The sequence below is a fragment of the Cariama cristata genome, unplaced genomic scaffold (genome assembly GCF_000690535.1).
Source record: "Cariama cristata isolate BGI_N322 unplaced genomic scaffold, ASM69053v1 scaffold20273, whole genome shotgun sequence".
Lineage (NCBI taxonomy): Eukaryota > Metazoa > Chordata > Aves > Cariamiformes > Cariamidae > Cariama > Cariama cristata.
This window is the reverse complement of record NW_009608042.1, coordinates 1-25,869: the sequence shown is the minus strand read 5'-3', so window position 1 is coordinate 25,869 and position 25,869 is coordinate 1. Positions and strand designations below refer to the sequence as shown.

The 25,869-nt window shown below is 35.9% G+C and overlaps 1 protein-coding gene across 1 annotated transcript in view; it reads right to left on the bottom strand.

Annotated features, from left to right (window-relative positions):
- The window catches only part of UCHL3 (ubiquitin carboxyl-terminal esterase L3 (ubiquitin thiolesterase)), a 44,030-nt gene extending 18,371 nt beyond the window's left edge, over positions 1-25,659 (bottom strand). Inside the window, exons 1-5 of the mRNA XM_009696993.1 lie at positions 25,652-25,659; positions 13,515-13,643; positions 10,253-10,409; positions 9,781-9,866; positions 8,625-8,672 (exon numbers count right to left, since the gene is read on the bottom strand). Coding sequence (XP_009695295.1) covers positions 8,625-8,672; positions 9,781-9,866; positions 10,253-10,409; positions 13,515-13,589 — 366 coding nt within the window. The 5' untranslated portion in view covers positions 13,590-13,643; positions 25,652-25,659. The remainder of the gene's footprint in view (positions 1-8,624; positions 8,673-9,780; positions 9,867-10,252; positions 10,410-13,514; positions 13,644-25,651) is intronic.
- Positions 25,660-25,869: the final 210 nt, after the last annotated feature.

Sequence of the window (25,869 nt, the reverse complement as noted above, 5' to 3'; positions counted from 1 at the left end):
ACAGAAGCCTGCACAACATGCAAATTCTTAGGAAGTTAAGGTTCATAAACTCCAGTCCTCACAGAGCTACTTGTTTTGTGAACATTACAATTATCAGCATTAATATGTATTGAAACGGACTACAGTTTTCGAATTGGGCTACATCTGCTAGCTGATCAACTTCTGCACCAGTAAGTTTAATTAGTGTTTCTGCAGCTGGTAAAAAGAAAATCTTTACAGTACTCTGCATGTCAGTTTAATCCATGATTAAGAATGGACAATATTCCAAGAGTATTACTTTGCTAGACATATGGGTAAAGACAGAGCTTAAAGATGAGAAAAATGGTGAGATCAGAGCACCCAAAAAACCTTTCCAAAATTAGTGATAATTTATCTCTTTCTGAAGACCTAAATTTAAGTTCTATGGCCTATGTTAGGCAAAAGTCAAGCTAGATTATCACAATGGCGACTTCTGTGATCAAAAAATTAGTAGAATTACAAAAAAGAAAATTCCAAAGGTTAGGGAGCTCTGCAAAACCTAAATTAACTAGATTTTTTCAAATAGTTTTTCCTCTGCAAGATTTTTTTCTTAAATAAATTAAACAGCATTGTTGCATACCTAATTGCCATTATCTTTAGAGTGCTTCCTTGAGCAAAGTTGATTGATGCAACATCAATTCTCTGAGTAATTTTAGCCCATTGTCTAGCTTCAGCCATATTGGTAAAACGTTGGCAGTCTTAAGGATTGTAAGTTCTTATATTTTTTTTTTCCCCCAAAATTAGTGGTTGGATAAAGAAAAAAAAAAATTTAGGGCCAAATCCGTTTTTCTTTTTTTTGGTTGAGTGTGAACTCAACCACAACCTGTCATGATCAGCCTGCTAAAACGCCAGTGAGCAAACACATGGCCAGAGCCTGTTCCTTACTGTCTTACACAGATAGTGCAAGACCAGCACTGGAAGCATTATGGATTGGAGAGATGAAAACAAAAACAAAAACACCCACCCAAACAAAAAAAACCCCAACCAAACCTTATGACCTTATGGCAGTTGGTTGGTAGAGATGTTGAATACAAAACTGTAGAAACATTTTGTTACTTTCACTTGTCATTTATTTATTATATACTTGTTATTTAAATTCATGGGCTGCTTTATGGGTGCGAATATCCTCTATGGTTATGCTTCATCCTAGGAATCAGAGTTCCTTCGTACAGATGTTATGGTTAAGCATAACACCCAGAATAACAATTCAGAGTAATACTGTATTAATACTGTATTACTTATTTGCTCAGTAAAGTATAGAAATCAGATTGATGCATGTCTCTGAAACAATGACAAGTTAACTAACATGGCAATGCAATGAGTCAAAGACTAACCAAGTAAAACTTCTAAAACACTTCACATGATTCTAGTAAGCTCATTTTTACACTTTTACTCCATAGGCTGTAAAAGAGAAAAAGCTATAGCTAACATTTTTAGGCAACTTCATCGCCTTTACAGGAGAGATTACATGCTTGTTGCTTGTCCTGTAATGCTAAGCTAAACAAAAATAATCTTAGAAACAGTTATATAATTGATTTTATATTCTCCCTAGATGCAAATGTTTCTTTACAAGACTATGGATTCTTCAGAAGAAACACTGAGGAATATGGACTATTTAAGAAAAAAAATTCCACCATATGTTCTTGGCAGGAGCAAAAGGGAAGCTCCTTTATGTTTCTTCTCTAACAATAAACTCTAATGCCCCAGGGAACCAGACATCTTTGAAAGTTCAAGTTTTATAGCAGCTGAGAACAGAGTGCATTGACTCTACTTAGTTCTTGCCAATGTTAACGACTGTTACTGTGATCAAAGTCTAACTTAGTGCATTCCAAGCAAGATTATAGTTCTCAAGGCACACTAAACAAGTTTACAGACTACAGTTTGCAGTTATGGTTTGAGTTAAGGAAGAAATCAAGCTGTGGTAGCATTTTTAGTGGCTGCCAACTTCAATCCATGTTAAAAATACTTCTGATCATACTTGTTAACAAAAAGTGTATCTCAGTAAACATACTGATGTGCACAAGTATTTCGGGTTTTTCTGAACCTCTGAGACCAGTTCTTACTTCTGACTTTTATACTGACAGAGTCAAACACCAATTTTGATTTTTCAAAGGTTAATTTTTCCACCATCAATATTTCTGATAGAGGTCTAATGAGGTGCAAGAATGTTGTTTTCATTTGAAGTGGCAGGTCAGATGCAGCACCTCAGTCCGCTCAGTTCTGAGCTTCATTTAGCCCAACATATAGTTCTAGTAGCCAGAGCTGTCAAATGGTAAATAGATGTATGAACTAAAAAACCAACCAAACAAACAGGAGGAGTTACAGAACCAAAGGCAGTATTTTCTGTGCTCTCTGAAACAGCTGATATATTTTATATTCCAGTACTGTTTTTTTCCTCTCTTCCAGAATAACTAGTAACTGAAACACTGTAGGTTAAACTTCATTTAGGTGGACATTCTCGATAGCCCCTAAGGAAGAAGAAGGAAAAAACAGGAATTTGAGAGTTTGTAATTTTCTCCTAAGAATTTAAGCCATGAAAAAAATCAAAAGGTCTTATTATTCTCTAATCAATATCTAACACAGGTATTTCAAGTGGCCATTTATTTGCTTGATTGAAACATTTTTTTGAGCTATGCTGTAATAACATCTAAAGAAGTAAACTTCCCAGAGACCACAAATCACATTCTGCTTAGCAGTAATGCATAAATCATGCTAAAACTCCCCTGTCCAAAAAAACTTCAACCTCAAATACAAAAGTGGTTCCATATGCCATGGTACCACAAGACATAAAAGTTCACTCTATTATTTGAACTTTATGACAAGAAGTGATATAGAAAGCCATTTGTCAGCAGTTAGCAATACCTTGACGTTGCACAAACACCCTGCCAATTACTTAACACCACAACTATTTGAGTATTTGCTGTTCACGGAAGCAAAAGCTGATCTAAGTCTAGTCTGTTAAGCTTTCTCCTCTCCTCCCAGGAGTGTGCTTCTAACATCTGTGCCAGCATTAGGTCCTGCATGGCTACAGGATGAGCTGTTTCAGGAAGCTGTTTGAGAAGCTGATGGAAGACAGAAGATATTGTAGGTAATCTGACAATTCAGAATGATTTCAACAGCCGCAGACACACAGCTGGCTAAAACTTCAGATAGTATTACCAGAATAGTACTTGAACAAGAGTTAAGCAGGTCAAAGCCTTTAGAAATGCAGAAACTGAATACAGATTATTCTCTAGATCTAATTCCTTGGCGAAAGGCCAATTAATCTCTTTAAAAGTACTTTATATGGCATAGCTTGCTATTTTCCTTACTGTAGAACTGAGCTGTAAAGAAGTATAGTTGCAAAATAGCAGATATAGATGTCAGTAATACAAGAGCAGAACAAAAATATCTTGCTACTCACATTATTATATTCACATAGTAAAAATGTCATTTATTTCAAGAATCAGTACAGGTATTTTCTACCTCTAATAACTTCCCTCAAGCTATCACAGCATATCATTGTTTAATTGAGCTAAACAATTTCTACTGGTTCATTTGTATAACAGGTGTGCCTTTGCATTTTCCTCCTTTCCCACTCTCTCAGAAAACTATACAGTAACTATTTATTATTAATGAAAATGAGTAGGTAGGATACAAAATAAGTTTCTTCCTCAACCCCAAATTCAAAAGGGCTATTTGCTCTGCAAAAGACTCTAGACCTGGAAGTCTCTCATGTAATGACATGTTTTCCGGATTTCAAAAAACTCTCCCTTCAGATTTTCTGATTTGTTACTTGGAAACAGTTACTATGATTGTTTTGAAAGAAAGCAACCCAAGATAGTAATACCAAAAAAGTTACATATGAGCCTAACCCTGATTATTGCTATTAATTGCTACTTTTCCTCCCTCGGATTTTGCCATAACTTCTTCATTAATGATAACTGTAGACTAGACAGCTAATGCGGATGCTCTAGCATTCACAAACTGTATTGTCTTTTTAATATTTTTGAAGGGTTATGGTTTTGCAGGGGGTGGGCTGTGTGTGTTTGGTTTTGGTTTCTTTTTTACAAGAGGGTATCAGAAATGTTAAGATGTGTGGTACTACAGGGTTTCAGCAGTTCACGAACTGCTGAAAAAGTCACAGTAAGAACAAAAAGAAAAAAAAACCACAAATGCAAAACAAACTGAAAAACCTCAAACACTGCTCAGTACGAAGTAACAATACAAGGATCAGCTTAAAAGTGCATGCAGTTCTGCAAAGAAACAGGTTATATTTCCCGCATCTTCAGACATCCTAGATATTGTGAACAGAAGTATATGCTCAGCAGAAAAGTCAAGTAAGAATAAAGAGGATCTTGAGCAGCTGACAACTATTCTAGTCTCAGCAATAGCTGCCTTTCAGGAGCTACCACATAGAAAGGAGAGGGAGCCGGATCCATGAAGCTTTATAGTAAAGACTTAGGTCCTTTTTTTGGCAGCTTTGGATATGAAATACCTGTCACTTGAGAAAGTGTAAGCTTCAGCAGCATAAAGTTTAACAGAAAGACTGTTACAAGAGTCTTAAATTAATTGCCCTCATTATGGTACTGGAACATGGAATCAGAACCAAACCACCCCTGAAACCAACACTATGTCCCTCCTGTGGAATTGTTCCTGGATCTTACTGCTTGCTACTAAACTAATTTTAAACAGTCCTGTGGAATTATCCCCAGATTTTATTGCTTGTTCCTAAAGTAATTTTAAACAGACCTACACTTTTTACACATAGAAGTACCCATAGAATTTCTTTATCTATTTATTTGCTTTACTGTAGCAAAAAAGTGAACCATGGAGCCACAGAATCCAGGAGTCTTAACACAGAACTTGAATCAAGCCTGGTCCAAAATCTGGCCTGAAGGATTTACAATCCTTTTAACTTGCAAACCTGAAATGAATTAGCAAAATGAAAACTGCTTAACTGTTCCTAAAATTTAATCTCTTTGAAAGAAGAAAAAAGACTTCTCTATTTTTAAGAAAATATTTAAGTCGTTCAATAAAAATAAATAAAAAAACCAACAAAAAACCCCCAGTAAACTTCATTAAAAACCTCATATATTTTAATATAAAAAACCTCCCCAAAATACTCAGTTCTAATCCAGTCTATAGATGGCCTGTAAAAGTTTTAAATGCAATATGACATTTCATATGTAGTGTCTAGGAACACAGCTTTCCCCCCCACCCCCAACTAGGCAAATCAAATCACAGCTATCAAACTTAGGAAGTCTGTTAAAGTACCCAACAAGGCAGAACACTCTATAGCTCTCAGCTTCAATCCATTTGCTTAGCAATTCATCTTAATGTTTCCTCTAAATAGATCACACAGTAACGGTAAATCTCAGAAGCAAACTGATCACTGTTACTCTTCTCTTCCAGCAATCACTAACTGGAATGTTAGCAGTACACTAATAATAAAGTTATACAAGTAATATCTTGTCAGATACTTTTTTGTTCCCAAATAGAACTCTTCTTCAAAACATAAGAAATTAAAAAAAATAAAAAAAATCTGATTACAGATTATCGTAAGACAGAAACAAATTCTACCCACCAGACAAGACAAACCGATGGAATACATGATACTAGAAAGACAGCATTGCTTTGCTCTATTACTTCTAACCTTTTATTTCTAGATAGATTTGCTTTATTTCAAGGTTTGAAATCCATACATGGAACAGAAACAAAAGCAGAAAATCCACTAGCATATTGTAAAAATCAAGTAGCCACTGAGACGATAAAAAAAACTTGTGAAGACTTAGCAAGGCTGTCAGGAGCAATCAACAAATAAAGGCTTTACTTCAAAGCATTAAAGGCTGAATCCTCAAATATCTGAGAAATCAGAGCCCAGAAAAAAACCCCAAGTATTATCAGAAGAGAACCAGTCTGTATTCTTTGCTATTTTTAAACCTTCCACATCTCAAGATTCCAGAAAATTTTACTTTTTATCTCAATCGTGTGACTGCGTCTTGCACGGTGGAAGGAAAGAATAGAATCTTGAGAGCAGTTACAAAGCTTCTTAAAACCAGCAAAGCTGACTGCCATACATCCCACTTTTGGAAGTTATTCTGTCTAGCACAGTTGAGCTTAAGCAACATTTTCAGAAGAATTTGAGTGGACAGTAGTATGCAATACCTATCTAAGGGATAGAACTACCCACAGTGCAGGCTATTCTTAGAAAGCACACAAGCCAAGTTAATCATCCTAAAAGAGCAGGCCTGCACTTTTTCTTAATCTTTAATTCTGCAGGAGACCTGGAAAGGACTTTTTGCTCACAAAGCTACAGCACTTACTATCATTAAGCAACTGCATAAGCCACTTAATTCAAAGGAAAGGTTTCTATGCAAAATGCCCTGGCTAATCGGGGGGGAACACAACAGAGTCATAGGAAGGCAAACGTGTTCTTTTGCAGTGCTCTGAAAGGAAGTTTTAATTCTCAGGGAGGTATTTGTAACAATAATGGATACGCAGGAGGAATGGGATTCTCTTCTCTCTTGCTCCAAAGGTGCTAAAAATTATCAACTTACCCTGCAGGACAAGTCAACATCCTTGTATGACCTGCATATGTTAACTTCAGCATCTTCAAGGGCATGCTGTTCATCAGTCCCTTCACCACAACATGAAGAGGTATATAGCAACATTTAAAATGTACCATTGGAAGGAAGAAGTCTAGGAGATTCACTCACTCCAGCTCTCAATTACACTTCTCAGCATATTCACGTTTCAGATTTTGTTTTGCTTAAAAATAATTGTACTTTAAAGTAAAACAATTCCTCCTGTACAGATGAAAGGGGAGGCCTTGCTGCCAATTTAACTACACTACAGTAGGACAGGATCTTCAAGCAATTAGATGTTCCAGTAAGACACCTTGTTTATTTCTTCCGTCCTTGGTTGATGGATCAGAACTGTTCTGAAAAATGGTCCTAGTACAATGGCTGAATACATGTCCTATCTCAACTTGGAAACAGAAAGACAGGAAGAAGTTATTTTACCAGTCTAAGGAATATCATATTGAATTACTTTCAGATTCAGTTATGCAAAATGGAATAATAAATATTTGGCAAGGAAGCTACCTATTCAATATTCGTGTTTAGACATAGTTGCTAACACATAAATTTTTATTATGAAAAAAGCCTTCACCTTTCCACACAATTATTAATCTTTTGTATTGTGGTTATCTTGATCAGGAAACAAATTAATTTGTGGAAGAAGTTAACTATCCCTTATTAGGAGATTCCATCATCACTTAGATGCTTCCTGAATCTTTACAAAGACCCTCAGAACTACACAGCCCTTGCATTTTCTTTCCCAGTCATTCTATAATATCTGTCAGAAAAATGCATAGACAAACCATTCCCTGGATGAATGTCACAGTATATCAAAACAACTAAAGTAGTTTTTCTCTTTCACAAGGATCTTAGGAAAAGATTCAGTCTTCAGCAACTTGTGGGAATAATCTCCATAGCCTCTCTCTTACTGAGCTTGCCAAGAATATCTCAAAAAGGACTTGTGTAAAAAAAAAGACCAGATTTTTTGGAGTCTCTCACTTTAAAAAAGGAAAAGAAATATGAATTTGTTCTGCTGTTTCTTCTTGAAATAAAGAACCTTGATTAATTTAGAAAAAGAGATATGAAGAGTGGTGGGGTTTTTTTAAAGAAAATATCACAAAGGAAGTTGTTGAGTATCTATAATAGAAATGGTTAAAACAATTCTCTTAATTTTCGTTTCCAGATAGTGGGGCACAGGGGAGAAGAAAGGACTGCTTTGCTTTCTCTTGCATTGTTTAGAAGACACTGCACAAGCCATAAGAAGAAAGAAAACCTCACCTACTGTACTTCAAAAAAAAAGAAAGCAGATGAGCCACTGGAGTCACAGCCAAACAAAGGAGGGTTCCTCTCTTTGTCAAACAAAGCAGTGCTAGCAACAATCTAATCCATTTTCTTTTTGTGGAACAGATACTGAAAACTGAACCAGAAAGATGGCAAACTGCCTTAGTATGACTGAAGAAGAAAAATGTTGAATGCTTATTTTAAGGTTTTTTGTTGGGTTTGGGTTCAGGTTTTCGTTGGGTTTTTTTCCTATCACCCAATCTGTTGGGGGATAAAAGCTTATAAATACATGTATTAGCAAGAATTTATCTGAATTAGTATTTGTATACAAACAGCACATACACAATAGTAAAGCAAGTATTGTACTATTTGTTTTCCTGAAGTAAAACTTTTCAGACTCTCATAAAGTGTTTGTTCCACTTGTATGATTACTATGGATCTTACAGTCTTACCTGCAAATTTGCAACATCAAAACCTCAACTTTCATTGAAAATACTATTACTGGCTGTTTTACCCCGAAATGAAGCTTGAAAAGATCATCCATGTTACATAAATGCTTAAAAACAAAACCCCCAAAACTCAAACAAGCTTCAAGTTGGACTTCCCCCAACAATGCCGCTTAATTTTGTGACTAATGACACAATACTGCAAACAAAGCAATAATCTCCATTTCACTGTAAACCTTTAACATATGACTGTTTTTATTTCAATTATATTCAACTCAAAGTAGTTATTAACAAAGATTTTTTTTTAAAAAACGAATACCTCAGTCTGACCTTCATGGGCACTGGATTCATGAGTGACTCGAATAGCCTAAAATTAAAACATATTTCAATCAGACTTTAAATGAGAGATTTTTAGTGTTTTGAGAATCACTGTCTGTAAGCTCTTCATTTTATCAAATGCCATAGATGTAACTATTTTTGTTCAGTGTTTGTAATAAATAAACAAAAAAAAAAATAAAGAAAGAATCTCCACTTCTGAGGATTGCAGAAGACCAATACTTCAGTTTCATCACAGTCAATTCAAATCAAATACCTAACAGTTTGTAAGGGCACTTTTACACAGAGAAGACACTATGGGCAAATGTTTTTGTTACATATCACTTCCTAGGCAGACAAAATTCTTTAGATAGAAGCTCTGATCAGACATCTTGTGTCCAACATTTCTACAGAAAATGTCATCAAACCTCTACTGTTTCTGTTTGTTACTACTTCCCTCAGCCACATGTTAACACCCTTATTCCTGAGGGCTTCACAATAAGCTTAAAATGAACAGACTTGCAAATCATGAAGTTTTTCATTTTGAGAGAGGATCATCATTACCATCAAGAGCAACACCACCATTCTCCTCTTCCACCATAAGCCAGATGTTTCTGCCACATCCTTTCAAATAGCACTAACGATCTGGCTAACCACAATATCAGCTAGCTCATCTAATTGTTTGGGGTGGTGGTGGAAGAAGATTATATTTCAGCCAAATCAGCTCTTTGTGTGCCCTAAACTGCTACAGCCAAAGAGAGATGACTAGAAGGCTCAAATGAAAGGAGGCAGCAGCAGGACCATCCTTTCAGCAATAGCCCCAGATCAGCTTAAATTGACCATTAAACTGCATCCTGAACCCACCAAAAAGATTATGCACACATTTCTCATCTATTTCAAAGTCATTTTAAACTAACCCAGGGAATTAATATGGGTGAGGAACATCGACAAAATCCATTCTGCTGACTGAGCTCTGGGCAGGCAGGAATACTTTAAACTACGGAAGGAGGGTTTTCTTTGCAGCAACCGTCTGATCAGAAGCTCACATATAAAACTGAATCGTTTAAGTGCTTCACTGGATCAAGACCTAAAGACAGTCCCTGCTCATGCAACTAATTCTTGTATCATTTTAAATAAAAGTAAAAATGCATGATACTAACTTCATAAGTTTCTAGGTATTTGGCCCTCTCTTCAGGAGTCATAGATAGTGAATCTTCTAGGAACTTTTTCAGTGAAGAATTAGTTTCTTAAAAAAATAAAAGAGACATAATTAGAGTCATGCTTTAACTCCAACTTCATTCAAAGCTTAAAGAATGCTTATATCCAATGAAAGATTTAAAGATATAACTACATTGTATCTTTAAGACACTGAAGGCTGACTTCAAGAGGAATTGCTACCTGCTGCAGTTTGCAACATTTCAAGTGCTTTAGTTCATGAATTAGTATGAAACACTGCTTTTATAATTATAGATAGAAACACTCTTTGAATAGAGATCGTCCTTTATGAATGGTTATGTTCAGAGAAAATAGTACAAAAAGTATCCTTCCCTCCATGCCTCCTCACAGTTAAGTAAAAAAAAAAAAAAAAGGGAAAAGTCAACAAAAAAATCCCAACCAGCCCACAAAACTTACCAAAGTTCATTTTATCTCTGTTGTTTGCAATAGCATGAATTAGCCCAATTGTTCCACAAGCATTGTTAATGGTCTGCTTCATGAAATACACTGATGATTTGACATCTTGCCCCTTAGCTTTTATTCTCTCTTCTTCTTCTGTTCTGAAGGTTTCATACTAGAAAGAAAGTTATAGACATTTCGCAAATAGTACAAATAGATACTGGCTACATTATTCAAGCAAAAATAATTTTTAAAAACTAATAGCTAACTAAATAAAACCAAAACTCAACTTGTAATTTGAAATGCCTAACATATGTGGTTCGACAAGTATATGTAAACTTACTCGACTGAACAGCTCTATGTTGTTTCTTAAACCAATGCCTTGTCACTAGCCAAAAACCAATCACACCTGAAACATCATTTTGAAATATACGTTACCTAACATAAATTTAAAAATGTTCAAAATAGTTCTTTGATCTGAGCACCTGACACTGTCTCTCTTCAATCCAGCAAAAAGCTTTTAAGGACAGAGGTCTCAAAGTGCTATTAGGCAAGCCAAGCATTTAATCAGCATGAAGCGTTCTTACAAGCTCCATATTTACATTTCATTTTTTCCAGGAATATAAAATAAGATTTATATAATGCTCACAGTCTCAAAACAGGCCCTTCAAAAGCTATATTCATAAAGTGAATGTTTGTTTTCTGTAGTAAAATAATTTAGTTTGAACAATCTAAAGTACTTGTTTTGTAAAGATCATAATTCACTAAAATCTGTTATATTATGCAACAGCGTGTTGGTTTCGTGGGAGTTTTTTGTTGGTTGTGGTTTGTTGGTTCTTTTGGGGGGGTGTTTTTTGTTTGGTTGAGTTTTTTTGGTTCTTTTTTTATTTTAAGATTTTCATCTCAAACAGAAAGACAATGAAAGAAAACAGCAAATGTTCTTTCTTCCTCCTTTGTCTCTTTTACTACATACTTTTGCAGACAAAAAAAGAAATATTGAAGTAGACAGGCTTTTTATACAAGCATGGCAAAAGTAGTTCGAATACAGAATGTTATCAAGGAACTCTTCCTGAAAACCCATGAGAAATTTCTCCCAGACTATGTACTGTCCGTGGCAATCGGAAACAAGAAATTTTTCCTGCATCATGATTCCATGCTTGTTGCTTGTCTGAATGTTCTAAGTAGTAACAAGAGCATTTACAAAGCATTTTAACTTGACACCACTTATCTACAAGTTAACAAAAATATCCTTAATTGAGAAAAAAATCCATAGAGCATAATCAGACAAAAGTTCAGATCAGAGAAGGTAAACAATATAGCTGTCATTCACTCCCTGCTAACCAAAATAAAGTCCATGGCAAAAATAAATATATAAGTGTTGAGAATACTGAAAATACAGTTTTGACCAAGGGTTAGACCAGATCACCTCAAGAGGTCCCTCCTAACCCAAGCTATCCCATGATATGTATTCATTGGACCATGTCCAAAATGCCCAACGCCCACAGTATTCACTCTGTTTAGAACCTACAATGCAGACTAATAAAATCATTGACCTTTAAACTAGACAATAACCCTAAGATTATCTGTATGCTAACAGGAGTATCTTGCCATAAAAGCAACTTCAAGCAAATTAATATATAGCAAACATGAAAGAAAGGAACTTCTAGACAGAAGAACAAAGATATGATAGAACAGTGTTTACAAAGGCAGCAAAATTAAGAGGCACACTTTCATAAATAAATAATAAATTAAATAAAAGCAGACTATAACAGGCCATATTGAAAGGGAGACTGAGGAGGGGAAAAGTACTCCAGAAATATGAAACAACACCCAAGAGTCTTGCGGAGTTCACACTAAACAACAAAAGCTTCAGAACATTGGGACTTCACATGAAAGATTCAGCCTTCCCACACTCAGGCTAAACAGTTGATAGAAACACTTGTGTCCCTTATGTTTCTGAAGGATTAACATGCTGGAGAAAATCTCAAATATTTGGCTGGCTATCAAATTTGATTTATCGATGCAACAGAGCATATGCTGTTTCCCTGGTTCTGTTTGTCATATGCTTCTTCAGGATGAAATTGGATACACCTTCTTCTGTTGAAGGCTATTCTTTCCCATGGGATGATGCTCCCACAGCATGATCCGAGAAAGGGAGTTTGCACAGACAGGGAGGCAAAAGAAAAGTGACAGTAGCAGAAGGAGCTCAGACCCATAGCTCACGCAGCCAGACAGAAACCGCAGCACACAGAAAACAATGCCTCAAAGGTGACAGCCTGAAGACAGGTGAAAACTGTTAAGAGTTTGCTTAAAAATCAAAACTACCAAGGTAGCTGAAATCAAGCCTGAAAAGGACCGCCTGCATAGCTGTTTTGGAGAAACTGAGAATGCAAAGGTTTACAGGACTGACCTCGTCACTCTTCTCTCTATTTAAACAGGTTTTGTTACCGAAGTTAAGCTTTAATAGCTAACTGCTTTGTCCTTATAAGCCACGTGTTCTTTTTATGAGACACAATACAAGGAAGAAGTTTGGGCAGATTCACCTCAAACTTTTTGGTTGACCTTATCACAATCACACAAGATTTTTATAAATTGAAAGATTAATATGAATCACACATTTCAACCTATGTAACACTCTCAGGAGATATGCAAGATGGAGGTCTTCTCTATGTAGAAGCATATAATGACATAAAATAAGCAGATTTGAGGATTTAACCAAATCAAGTATTTCAAAGTCTAACATAGAGGAAGAAGGGGGGGGGGCAAATCTTTCATCTTAGAAATATGCCCCATATGTCCAAGAAGCAAAAGCCATATTGGTACTGATTACTGAACTGAAAACTGGATTGAAGTTTGGTCAGTACAACAGTATGAAAACTCAAAAAGTAGTTGCATTTGATATAGTCCTACACTCTACATCTTATTTTGCTTATGCTGTCGTAGCTTTCTGCTAAGAGTAGCAGAACTGAGCCATTTCACAGTGCCTATTAAAAAAAAAAAGCCTTAAATTGTCTGTAATGGAAAAATGTGAGGTGTATTTCTCTGTGCTTCTGCATTAGCTTTTCCCACTCCAACTTGAAAAGAAATTGGAAATATACATGTAAGGTTATCAAAAGAAGGTTCTGAAGGAAGCATGCTGTTGTTTTTAATTCATTAGTCTCCCGAATAAGGTTTCAGTCTCATCTTGATTCTATTATTACACCAAAGTACAAGATTCAAACTGTTCATTCCCATTTCATTTACAACAAAATGATTAGCTGATTATTAATTAAACATTTACCTTTTCTGTTATTGGAAAGAGAAGTAGCACTGCACAGACAGGTCTTGGCACCATGCTAAGCAGTTCTGGTTCCATACCATAAACATCTACAAATTGCCAGTCAGGATGTATACCTAACTGTTTGAGAAACTGGAAAAGAAAAAAATAGAATAATATTAAATGAGTATGCTCATATACCTATCTTTTTAGAAGCATAACAGAGTATTTACAATGTGAAATACATTGCAATAACCCATACTTTCCAAAATTTAAGGAGAATAAAGGAGAATAAACAACAGTCAAGTTTTAATAAATTAGGCTGAATAAATCATAGTGCTAACAAAGACACACCAAATCCCCATGTTTTATTTATTTATTTAAAATGCTTTATGCAAGGGAAGTGAAAACATTCCCAGCACTATTTACTAAAGCATTAAAGCCTTTCAGCCATTTTGAAAGTGTTCTGTCACAAAACAAAGTACTGAATATTCACACTAACTAAAAATCACAGGTCAGAGCACAGATGAATAAACTTAGGATATTATTTGACTCCATGAGTACTTCAGAATACCTGACACCAGTGCTCATATTGGAGCTGCTGGGTTTCAGCAACTCAAAAAAATTGTGATCTTCGATGGCCTTTTAGGCAAAGAGACACAATATATGTATTTTAGTAGGTGTACCTTTTAAGGTTGTCTTTTATGTGAAAAATCCTTTCAAACTCTGATAGAGTAACATATTTTGAAGTAGACAAAGATTAAGTGCCAGACAATAATCATGAATCTTCAAGTAATTCTCAGTTGCTTCTTTAGAACTTCTGAACAGCATCTAAGCCAAAGGCTTTCTGATAATTTTTCCTATATTACAGCTATGTGTCACAATGCAAAAAGTGATTTTTACTCATATAACTTATGTACCACAACAGCTGCAGAATTAATAACTATATATGATCCGAAACAATTTGAAATACTTGTGTTATCAGAGCCTAGAATAACCTAACTGAATTCAGAAACTATTGTTACTATACACACACTGATCATTCATATTTATAAGACAAAGGTAATTTTACACTGTGGCATACACAAATCCTATTTTGAAACACTGCTTCTACCAGTAAAAGAAATACATTTTGGAGAAAAACTTAAAGATGTGGGAACTCTGTCTACTTTCCAAAAAGTTAACATTTCACAACTTACTGTACTTCTGCTGGAAAAAACATTCTATAGCAAAATCTTATCCAGTCACCCAGGGCTCTTCAGTTTAAAATAAGGAAAGTCTGCTGATAAACAGCTGCAAATTTAAATGCCTGAAAAAACATGCAACAAGTAATACTCCTCTACCCTCTTCTAATAAAAAAACCCATGAACTCCTAAAGCATTTCTTTAGCCAGCTCTCAACAAAACTCAACCCTGCAGTTCCCAATACCGTTCCCAAAAGTAATGCTGTAGAAGACCAGAGTAATTTGCCCATTATCTTTCTCAGAGGGGAAAGATTACTTTAAAAGCTTCATCATACTTCCTGCCCAATGCTATTTGAGGAAATCTATTTATTGATACATATGCAGTAAAGATGCTTAAGAATCACGTAAGATAAGCCTAAATGAAAGGCATAGATGACTCTCTTTCTGTAATCCATCTAGTGAGCAGTTTTACACATCCACACAAGAACACAGTAACAGTTATGCCATGTTTGAGTAGATCCACACCTACACAGATATAACTTTAAGAAATATCCAAAATAAGTATTTTATTAAAACACTACACAAGAACATACAACAAAATACAAGTGTCTTTGTCTGACATGAGATCCCTTCAAACACCAGTTTCAACTTGTATTGGGCAAGAGGCAAGGTGCTTGTCTTTCAGGAGATGTAGCCAAGAGGCTGACTCTCAATATTTAGAGATATAAAGAAGATAGTCTACAAAGGCTGAATGTATGGACAACAATTATTTATAAAGAATAAGGAAGATTTTTACCAGTAACACTTAGGAATATCTTCTACAAGGGGGCGAAACAATAGAAAATATACATACCATTAAGTTTATTAAAAGAATGAAGCTGCAGTTTGCAGTCAGTGGACTGAGGTGGGGGGCAGGGAAAAAACAACCCACACTTTACCATTTTAAATGCATTATTCTGTTTCCATTTTACACTGCAAGACATGACATCGAAACCTTGATGATGACATGAAAATCAAAGCTGATTTAAGTTTGAAAAAAACTTTAAAGAGTATCTTGGAAAAATTAATATGGCTTTCAGAGTATCTACAGTAATAACCTATACAATTCACAGAGCTAGTTCAGTATTTGACTCTGGCTGCATTGCAAAATATGGAGATTTTATTTTCATAAGGCCATGTAAACACTTTCACCCATTTTTCTCTTTTTCTTACACTACCTACTGATAATGAAAAACATGGATTGACCATAAATCCAAAGAGGAAAAGGGGTATGAGGGGGAAAATAAAGTGTCTTTATCAAGCTCTTAAGGACATTTTGTTCCCTTATGCAGAGGTTTGTGGGACTGGGCAAGTCATAATTAAGGCTTTGCAGAACCCACCCTTTTTGACTAGTTTGAAAAACAAGGTAGTTTTGAAGGATGATAAGAAAATTCACTCAGAAGATTGCTTATGTAATACAGCAAGCTCTTTTGGTTCTATACTACCTTTCAGCTTTGCCAAGATCAGGAAGAAGGCCAAATTATTATCTTTTAATGAAAATGGCAAAAAGGGAAAATGTTAAGTATTTACTAGCTGATGAAATAGAAGACAGTATTTTGAACTTCTAGTCTAATCTAACCCTCTAGGTTGTGAAGGTAATTACCACTGTGAATAACAAAAAAAAATTCTGAAGGGGAAGGGAGTACATGTATGGGTGCATTAAAACATTATTTGTACTTCTAGTACTTTTCTTATGAAGCCAATGACTAATCTTTCCATCATTTTTACTACTGCTATTCAGAACTGTGGGAAAAGTAATGAAACTGAAAAAAATACCATTTATTGTTTTGCAATATTACATGAAATAAGGGTACAAAACCCCAAACAAAATAAAAACAATACTCACCTAGAAAAAGACCCCACAACCAGAAGAGGTAATGCTACAATGATCACATTAAGCTACCGGACAAAAAAAATTATTTAGGTTCTCCTGTCCTGCTCTGCATCACTAGGGGGGGGAAAACAACCACCAAACAAAAACACTCCCCACAAACCCCAAATCAACCAAATGCTCCCTAAACCCAAGAATAGCTACTCAAACTCCTGGATGAAACATTCAACATAACTAAAACTCCACAGATATAGGGTGCTTTTCATTACTCATGTTACCATGCTGTCTAGAAACTTTACAATCTAAGAAATTATAAGTTTCAGTATACAATGAGAATGTATAGACTACAGAGAACAGTAAGAGCATGGGCTTAGTATGATAGGCAGTGATCTTAACATACAAGCAGCCTACAATTCTACAATAAAGTTGTTTAAAAAAAATACTAAGGAGAGATCCAAAACAGGCAAAGGAGATACCTCTGTGTATCAAGAGGGTTTCATTCAGGCCCAGGAAAAATATGATAGAGATATCCTTCTGAAAATTTAGTAAGTAGATGATAAAAACTAGCAGCATAAACCCCTGTGTAAGAGAGACTGACAGATGGGTAACAGATGAACAATAGATGGCAAGATGGGCAGAACCCTTAAAACAAATATATGGAGCTTGTTTTTAATGTGGAGACATGCAAAGATAAAAAGGAGTTCAATAGGGGAGAATGTAGGAATAAAACCAAGTTGTTCGGAACCAGGGAAAGTTCTTTAGAGGGACAAAAATCCGTATTGGATGTGACACAGGAAGGTCAGAAAAAGAGACATCACAAGCAACAGCTTCAATTTTGGCAAGTTACACGAATACCTTAGTAAGAACTAAATTAAACCTCCTCTTTTTCTCCCTCAGTCTTTTTCCAGCCCTTTCCTAGGCCAGACAAAGATGCTGGTACAAAAAGGAGTCAGTTATGCACCAGGAGTTGAAGCAACCCCTTCCTCACTGACAAAAGCATTCCTGTTTTAGGACAGCAGGCAGTTCTGTATGCTTTTTAGATAATGTCACTCATAGGGAGGGACCTCTGCTGCTTTGCATTCCTATTATTCAGGAATTACCCAAGCAATTTTATTCTACTGATACCTACCAGACAGAGCAGTTAGGGTACTTTTCACTGTATCTGAGGGCTCACTCACTTCCAGCTGTTTACTTTCTCTTAACTTATTGATACTACATACTCAGGTTAACATAAAATAGCAACTTGCTATTTCTCTAGATCTGCACAAGAGAGTATTAGATACTCTTTTTCAGTCATTGGTTATCACATGGCTAACTATTCTTAATTTATATGTCTTTGAGCATTCACCTTAGAAAAGAAAAAAAAAAGATACTTGGCTACATTACAGAAGTCTTACTGGGGCTCAGGAAGAAGAACAGCAGCAGCAACAAAAAAATACCACACATGTCTGTATCTAGTTTATTAACTTTTTCAGAACCTTATTTTTACTGATTGTTGTCATATTTTCAGTTGTCTCTCTTCTTGTTGTATTAAAATACCTTCCTGAAAAACACTCCTTGGTTTTTCACTGGTCCAGCTAATCATTAAACAAAAAGTCACTTTTGAAATTACTTTCCCCACACACATACCCCTTATCTGCAGTTCTCATTAATTTCTCCTTTTTTCCCCCCAGTATTCCAGAAGGCCCTTCCTTCTCACCTGATTCTTACTGTTTCCAGCTAGCTAACGGTGAGTGCAGAGAAGATGGAGACAGACTCATCTCAGCAATGCACAGTAGAACAATGAGAAACAATGGACAGAGGTTGGAACACATAAAATTTGAATTTGACAAGGAAAGCATTTAAAAATAAATTTTAAAAATAATGATCATGGTCAAACACTAGAATAGGCTGCCCAGGAGGCTGCAGAGATGCCATCCTTTGAGGATTCAGAACTTGACAAGTTCCTGAGCAACCTGCTTTGACCAGAACATGGTTGGACTACAGAACTCTAGAGGTCCCTTCCAGCCTACCTGATTGTATTCTAAATCACCACAAACTGTAAATCTGGACATCTGAATGTTACTTAATAGCAAAAAACATTACAATAAGCACATTTAGGCACGTTACCTATGTGGCATAACCTATGCTGTTTTCATCGTCGGTACTACTACATTAACCTACTAACTGTTAGGCACTGAAAGAGGCACAGAGTAGTTATCTTTAATACATGATTCTGCTCTGAGGCACACTAACTACCTTTAAGGTTCATGAAATTTATGTAATTAAAAAAAAGTTCATGCTTATTTATTTATTTTTAAAGACCCTCAAAAGTAGAAAGGAAACCCAGCGGACAAAGGCAACCTAGCAACATCTTGACCCAGGCAACTTGACTTCAGCAGTTTAAAATAGTACTTCTGCCAACACAGTTACACAGCCAGTTTAAAGATCTGATTTATGGGGTTGATGGAGATGCAGAAAGGGTAAGTGGGGTACGAAAAAGTAAGGGTGTAATTTTTTTTTTAACAGAAAACTTCTGAAGTAGTTAATGCACAATTTAAATATTGTCTGAAGTAACAATGCTCTTTTCCACTTTTGTCTCTTGCACGTAAAAACAAAGTGAGATCAACCACTGTAACAAAATGGACTTTGAAATATAGGTGCAATTAAAGTTAGATGGCATTTGTAAATATTTCAAGAACGTCACATTCCAAATTCTAAGGCATTATACTCAAGACTTCAAGTTTTCTACATTTTACTGTAGAATTTGTATACAAGTTGGAACCATGAAAACATAAAACTGACAAAATGCACAAACATTTCCAGACATTCAAATGCAAAAGTCAAAGAGCTTTTGTGGGAAGAACCAACTGTTGTAATCCTCTTCTAAATGCAAATGCAAACCAAGACACCAACAGAGTCGACATTTTATTGTCCTTATGCTCAGTGGATTAAAGCATTGCTGTACTACAACAAAACCACAGTTAAGACTTTCTCCTGCAAAAACAACACATGCCTATGGCTTTAGGAAACTGGAAGGACTACATCTAAATAAACCAATTAAGACAACATTTTGTAACTTTTTCATCAATGCATAAGAAATACTGGCAGTTTGTTAAATTGAAGCTAATTTTTCCCTAGAAAGTTGTAAGACATTGCATAAATGTCTGATGTAACTATCACCAAGGAAAAAAAAAAACCACAAACAGAAAAACATTTCTATTACAATTTATATAAATCCACAAATAGATGGTTGTATCCAGCCCTTTAAGTATCCAGTTCTTATTAAACTAATCTATATTACAAATATAAATGCATAATATTTTGCTTTCAATTCTTTATACATCATTTATAGAGGCTTATTATAAAAAAATGTTTATTTCATAAGTGAAATTCCTTTATAGAAATAAGGGAACCACCCAAACAATATTTTATTGATTGGGTGTTAAAAGGATATATTTCTTTATTTTTTCATTATGACACTTATGGAATTAAAATGAAGGGATCATTTTTCAATATATTTTAGAGAAGGCGTCTTTCAGACCATTAATCAAAATGACTGACGTGACACGATAGCAGCAGCTGTAGAAACTCTAGTTGTATACAGCAGGTCAAAAGGCATACAGCCATGTATTTGCTTCTGGTAACTTACATGAGGCAATTATTCTTCTTTACAAACTACCCCTCACTTAAAATGGCCACAATATGGTCTTGCTCAAACAAGAAATGCTCCATTATAATAAACTTACTTGAGAAATTCAAGATTTATTACAAATTCTCTAATATCCTCAAGTGCTGTATTTCAGAGCCTCATAATAAAGTTCAAGGAATACAGCCCATATATCATCAGGGTTTTTGTTGGTGGTTTTTTTTTTAATTATTATTTTGTCTGGGGTTTTTTTCCTCCAAAATTTGCAATGAAGGAGGAAAAAAAAAAAGAGAGAGAGAGAACACTTTCAACTTCAAAAATGTGAGAAATCTTACACCCACAAAATTCTTATCCTTCCAATTGTGTTAGTTTCTCCAGGGTGTCTAAAACAGCAGCACTGACCTGCAGGTAGTGCTCCTGATCTTCACAACGAGAGGTATATATTTTTAACATATCCATCAAGCAGTTTCGAAACTTAATACTCAGCACGCCCAGGCACTGCCATATATATTGAACCAGGACATCACACAGGCAGCAATGCAAAGCACATAGAAAGCCAGGCTAACCAGCTGACCCAGGTTTCCTCTGAAACTGCCCCAGCGAGCGAGAGCTTTAGAATGCTCCAAGCACAGTCCTGAGGATCAGCTACTGAGCCACTGTTTCAAAATGGCACACCACGTTATGCTGTGAAAAACAGAGACTTCTTTCTATGGCCTACACGATTATTCATAATGTGCACAAACTGGATCAATCCACTCTTCCAAATCAGCTGTTATACATATTATTTTTACAATGTACTAAAACAACAATTGGATTCTACTGATTCTGATGGTCCTTTAAGCCAAAGAAAATGCAAAACAGGAGAACAGCACCTTCAGCGCAACAAGATAACCTACCCCACAAACCACTATCACTTGTTTTCCACTCTGTAGCACCCCATTCACTTAAACAGTGTTTGAGACAGTAAGGGCTTCCTTGTTACAACTTTTAGGTTAGGTCATTGAAACAGAAATAAGAAACTGAGCAAAGAAGAGCATAATAAAAGGCCAGAAGTGGCAAGTACAAATAGAGGAATGAAAGACATGGTTTTCTCAGCTTTCAATTACTGATGAACATACAAAGACAGATCTAAGCCAATCTTTCAACTATTCATATAAATAATGCTCTAATCCCCAAAACAAGTTACAATTTTCCCTTTGCAACATATCCACCTACCATAAACTCAGTAAGAGGTCTATATAGCTTGAGATATTTTAAACTAGAAGAAGCTATTCAACAAGTGATCTCACAGTGGACATCTGCAATCCTTTCATATTTGTCCTTGTGCTTATTCTTTGCTGTGCTGTGCCACAGCCTCAACACTTCCCCTTTGTTGGCTCTGTGGAAGGCTTTCTGGGGTATTCTCTTTACAGAAAGACACAAACTGAGTCCTGGTCTTCCACTTTCTGAGGCTACGCTCATAACAGGCTGTTTTACAAGCACGCACAATACCTCTGCTGTTTCCACTCTGCTTACAACAGGAGAGTTAAACTTCACTCCTCCACTTCCCAATTAAAAAAAAAAAGTAAGCTTAGCTAAGCATTTTCAGAAGGACATCTCTGTTTCTTCACATCCGACATCCTTTCACTCCTCACCTACGAGTACTACCACTCAATACACTTCAGGAATCGTAGGCACTGCCTTTTTAATTACTTTGATCAGTAGAGCTTTCTTTTGCGAAAGCGTGTGTGATTGAGTGTTGCAGAGTTCACAAAATGGAAAGACCTTTTAGGAAGAGTAAAGTTTGTTTCTTTGAGATACTTAATTAATCTCTGTATTTGCCCGACACCCTTAAGAAATGTGTTCCATAACTGGGTGAACACTGGCTGTATCCAGTTTCTGCCATTTGTTCTATGTTTTGTGATCTTTATTGCCCCTGTGACTTTAAAGTCACAGCTGTCAAGTATGTCCATGGACTAAAATTAATTTCTTTATGTAGCTGACTCTCAGTACCTTAACAGCTTTAAAAAAAGAAAAGAAAAAAAAAGTAGGATCAAAGGCCTGAAAGTAATGCTGGAAGGTAACTAAGAACTGGCAAGTAAGCGCTATGTGGCAAGAAAAACCCAAGCCACACCCAGCTCTCAATAGTTTAACTCTGAAATACCTGAAGCCAGTGCTTGAGCTTCGTAATTAGATGCAGTCAATTACTCTATCCTTACCTGGATATAACAAAAGCATGAGTTGATATGGTACCTTACCTAGGAAGTGAGGATATTTCTTAGAATGCGTGAGATCAAGGAAGATATCTACCAATACTACTTTTTTGTTTATCTACGTTTGCTAGGGAATCAATTGTGGGTTGCAAGCCAGGCTGAAGCGACATCATGATGAAGAACAATCAGCTTGTGTCTGATCTTTTCACTCCAAAAATCTGTATGCAGTCTTTTCTTTTTTGTTGTTTTTTTTTTTGGTGGGAGAAGAAATTGAGAACAAGATACACAGCCAAACGTCATCTGGTAAACAGTGGGCAGATAAACCCCATTTTCTTGCTTTCTCTCTCCCACTAGTGCGGAAAGTCTTGTTAAGAGATTCAGGAAGAAGGATAGCACTAATGATGTCAGGCCCCCCAGCTGAAGGTCAAAGAGAAGAAACCACTCCCTGTCATCACTGTGCACAAAGTGGAGCTTTGTAAATGCTAATTATCAACTCTTTCTGTATCAGAGGTGGACTAACAATTCATTCTATCAGACTGTAGAAGTGGAAGGGAAAAAAAAGTATTGTGACAATTAAATTAGCACCGTATGGTACATGTAACTATGCTGACTCCTCTCTTAAAAACATCACTACAGATACACGGCTGTGGTATTCCAAGTGAGTCACTCCCACTGGAAATCTCTAAAACTAAGAAAGAATATTCCTGTTTACCCTCACCAGCCAGTTTCTGAACCTTTAAATTCTAATATATATGCACAAAGAGAGGTCCGATATCCACTAAGGATTTAGAAATTCCTAGACTTGTATTATAACAGAAATGCTTTCAGATAGGGAAAAACTTTCAAGATGCTTTGGAAAGATTTCACATACCCTAAAACTGAGAAATACCAGTCATTCTCCATTATCATCTGAGTTTCTACCACAAAGATCGAAAGAGTCTCAAATTTAAAATTTACATGTCAAAACTAGAGCGCACACAGTATGGTAAGAACGTATTAAAAGCAAATGAACCTGCATTTAGTACATTTCCTTTCTAGTTACTATTAAAAAAGGGAATGAAATGATTGGTACAATAACCAAAATAGGCTAAGCATTTGTTAAATCATAATGACAGTTCTGACTACGACCTAATAGTTAATAATCCACGCATGTTACAGGTCACTCGAATTTTTTTTGGTTTTAAGAGTTCACTGCCACACCTAGCAATAACATTAATACTAACAGAAGTAATATGTTCCAAGGATAGCCTAACACTCAAGTAAAACAAATAAAATACAATTTTAAGAAGAAAAAAAAACACCACACACACCAAGAAACACATGGCTAGATGTCTGTAGAAACAGATACATGTACTAAACTACTACTCAACGCATATATTACAGCTATTAGGGGCATACCTTTTTTTTTAATCCCGAAGAATTCCAGAATATTTCACAAAGTACAGCACATAGTACCAGAAAAAGGTCTGCCCTTGCAATTAACTCAGAGTTCTTTTAAAAATGTGTTCACAATGTCATTTGAATCTTAACTTAATTACTATTATTGTTGTTTTAAACATAAGCAGGATATTAATAACTTGTGACTAACAGCCCTGTTGTTACACAATTTACCACTGTACCGATGAGATTTAAAAGAACAATGACTAATAACGCAAGGTGTATTCATATTCAACACTGACCATTTTTTTCCCTTTTTTTTTTTTAAATACACACTTCAGTCTAGATAATAACCACCACTGCTCAGTTAAGACTAGCAAAATATAGTGAAGGAGGAAGACTAACTGGTCTAAAGTGGCCTTTTCTGTACAGAAATATTAACAAGAAAATCCTTGTAGAGTAAAAGTTCCTACAACCCATGATCATTCACAATTGATAGATATCATCCATCATCAAAGCAACACCAATGGGCAAGAGAGACAGATTTTGAACACACTTAGAACTGTTCATTTAACATTCTTTTAGGATTTTCTCCATATAACATAAACATGTAGTGACATAAGATAATTCAGATAAAAAAAAGTCACTAGTTTTTCTTCCTCAGTTTCTACCTTACAGATGACAGGACTTTATTTGTACTATGATGAGCTCATCTCAACATCTGGAAATTGAGATGAAATGAGAGAATTTGAAATTCTAATAGTCATTTATTCACAGCTATTTCCTTCCAAACTGGAATTTAGTCTCTGAATTTCAAAATAATAAAAAAAATAAAATAAAAAAAAAAACTAAAACGTGAGGAAATCATAGCACACATTTCAGAAAAATTCCCAGGAAAGGTTGTTAACTCAGGACTGGGATTAAAAACTTCTCAAATTGCTCCACAGTAGCAATACTGTAAGAATTGTAAAATTATTTGTCCTAGGAAACTATAAAGCCAAATACAAAATGACCCAGCATGAAATAACCCTTCACTCTCCTGCAGACTCAGTTAGTATATTACAGCAACAACAACAAAAAAATATGTTCACACACAGAAATTCCTAATCTCCAAAATATTTCAACAATATAGTTTTAAGAATGTCATCTTACTGCTGGGAGCTTCAGAGTCTTTTAGCTTTAAAGACCGTCCATAACATTATCAACAGGACTGCTGGGATCAACATCTGACTTCTAATGCTTGTTAAAGATACTCAAAATTATGACTGAGACCATGATGCAGCGTTGGTGTATGTGTGGTTTCCTTTCAGGTAGAGTTTACCTAGCACTTACATTGTTTTGTGGACTAGAACAAGCTTTCTTTCTCCAGTGTGGATTCTACTATGCTAACAAAAACAGCAACAACATATCAGGCAGATACTGTCACGAATAAGCAGCAAAGTGCAAATGTGGTGAAGTAACATTATTTCTTATGGTAAGCCAAGAATAAAAGAGATTGCAGCACAGTGATGTAAGCAGATCCACACAATTGCACAAAATCATCATGTATAGGTCCAGAACTAGCACACATTATAAATAAATATATAATAATGTTTTAGTCATTAATTAATGAATTAAAACCTATCTTGAAAAACATTAGAGATTACATTACATTAATAGCCACATCACACCTATTCTCTTTTCCTTTACTGTTTTTTCTTTCATGTATATGCTACCATGATACTATGTACTCGGAGGTTTCCGAGGAGCTTCCAGTTCGGTCCCATATTAGAAGACTGAGAGCAGACACCCGTGTGGGAGGAAGGGGCTGCTCTCGCTGGAGAAGCAAGAGCCTTTACTACAGGAAAATGAAAGGAGATGGGCCTAAAGCTGCAGAAAGACTAAAGGTTACTTCAAATAAAAGCTGCTTACCTGATTCGTGACCTGAAAAGAAAGCAGAAAACAGAGGGGAATTAAGATCCCAGTTAGATCCGCGGTCTAAGACCTCCCCCGTTCCCTGCCACCACCAGCCATCCCTCAGCCCGCGATGCTGAGCCCGGAGCGGCCCTGAGCCCTCTCCCTCCGCCATCCTCCCTCCCTTCCACCCGCGCCCCTGGCAGCTCCCTCACCACCCCCCGCATCGCGACCAC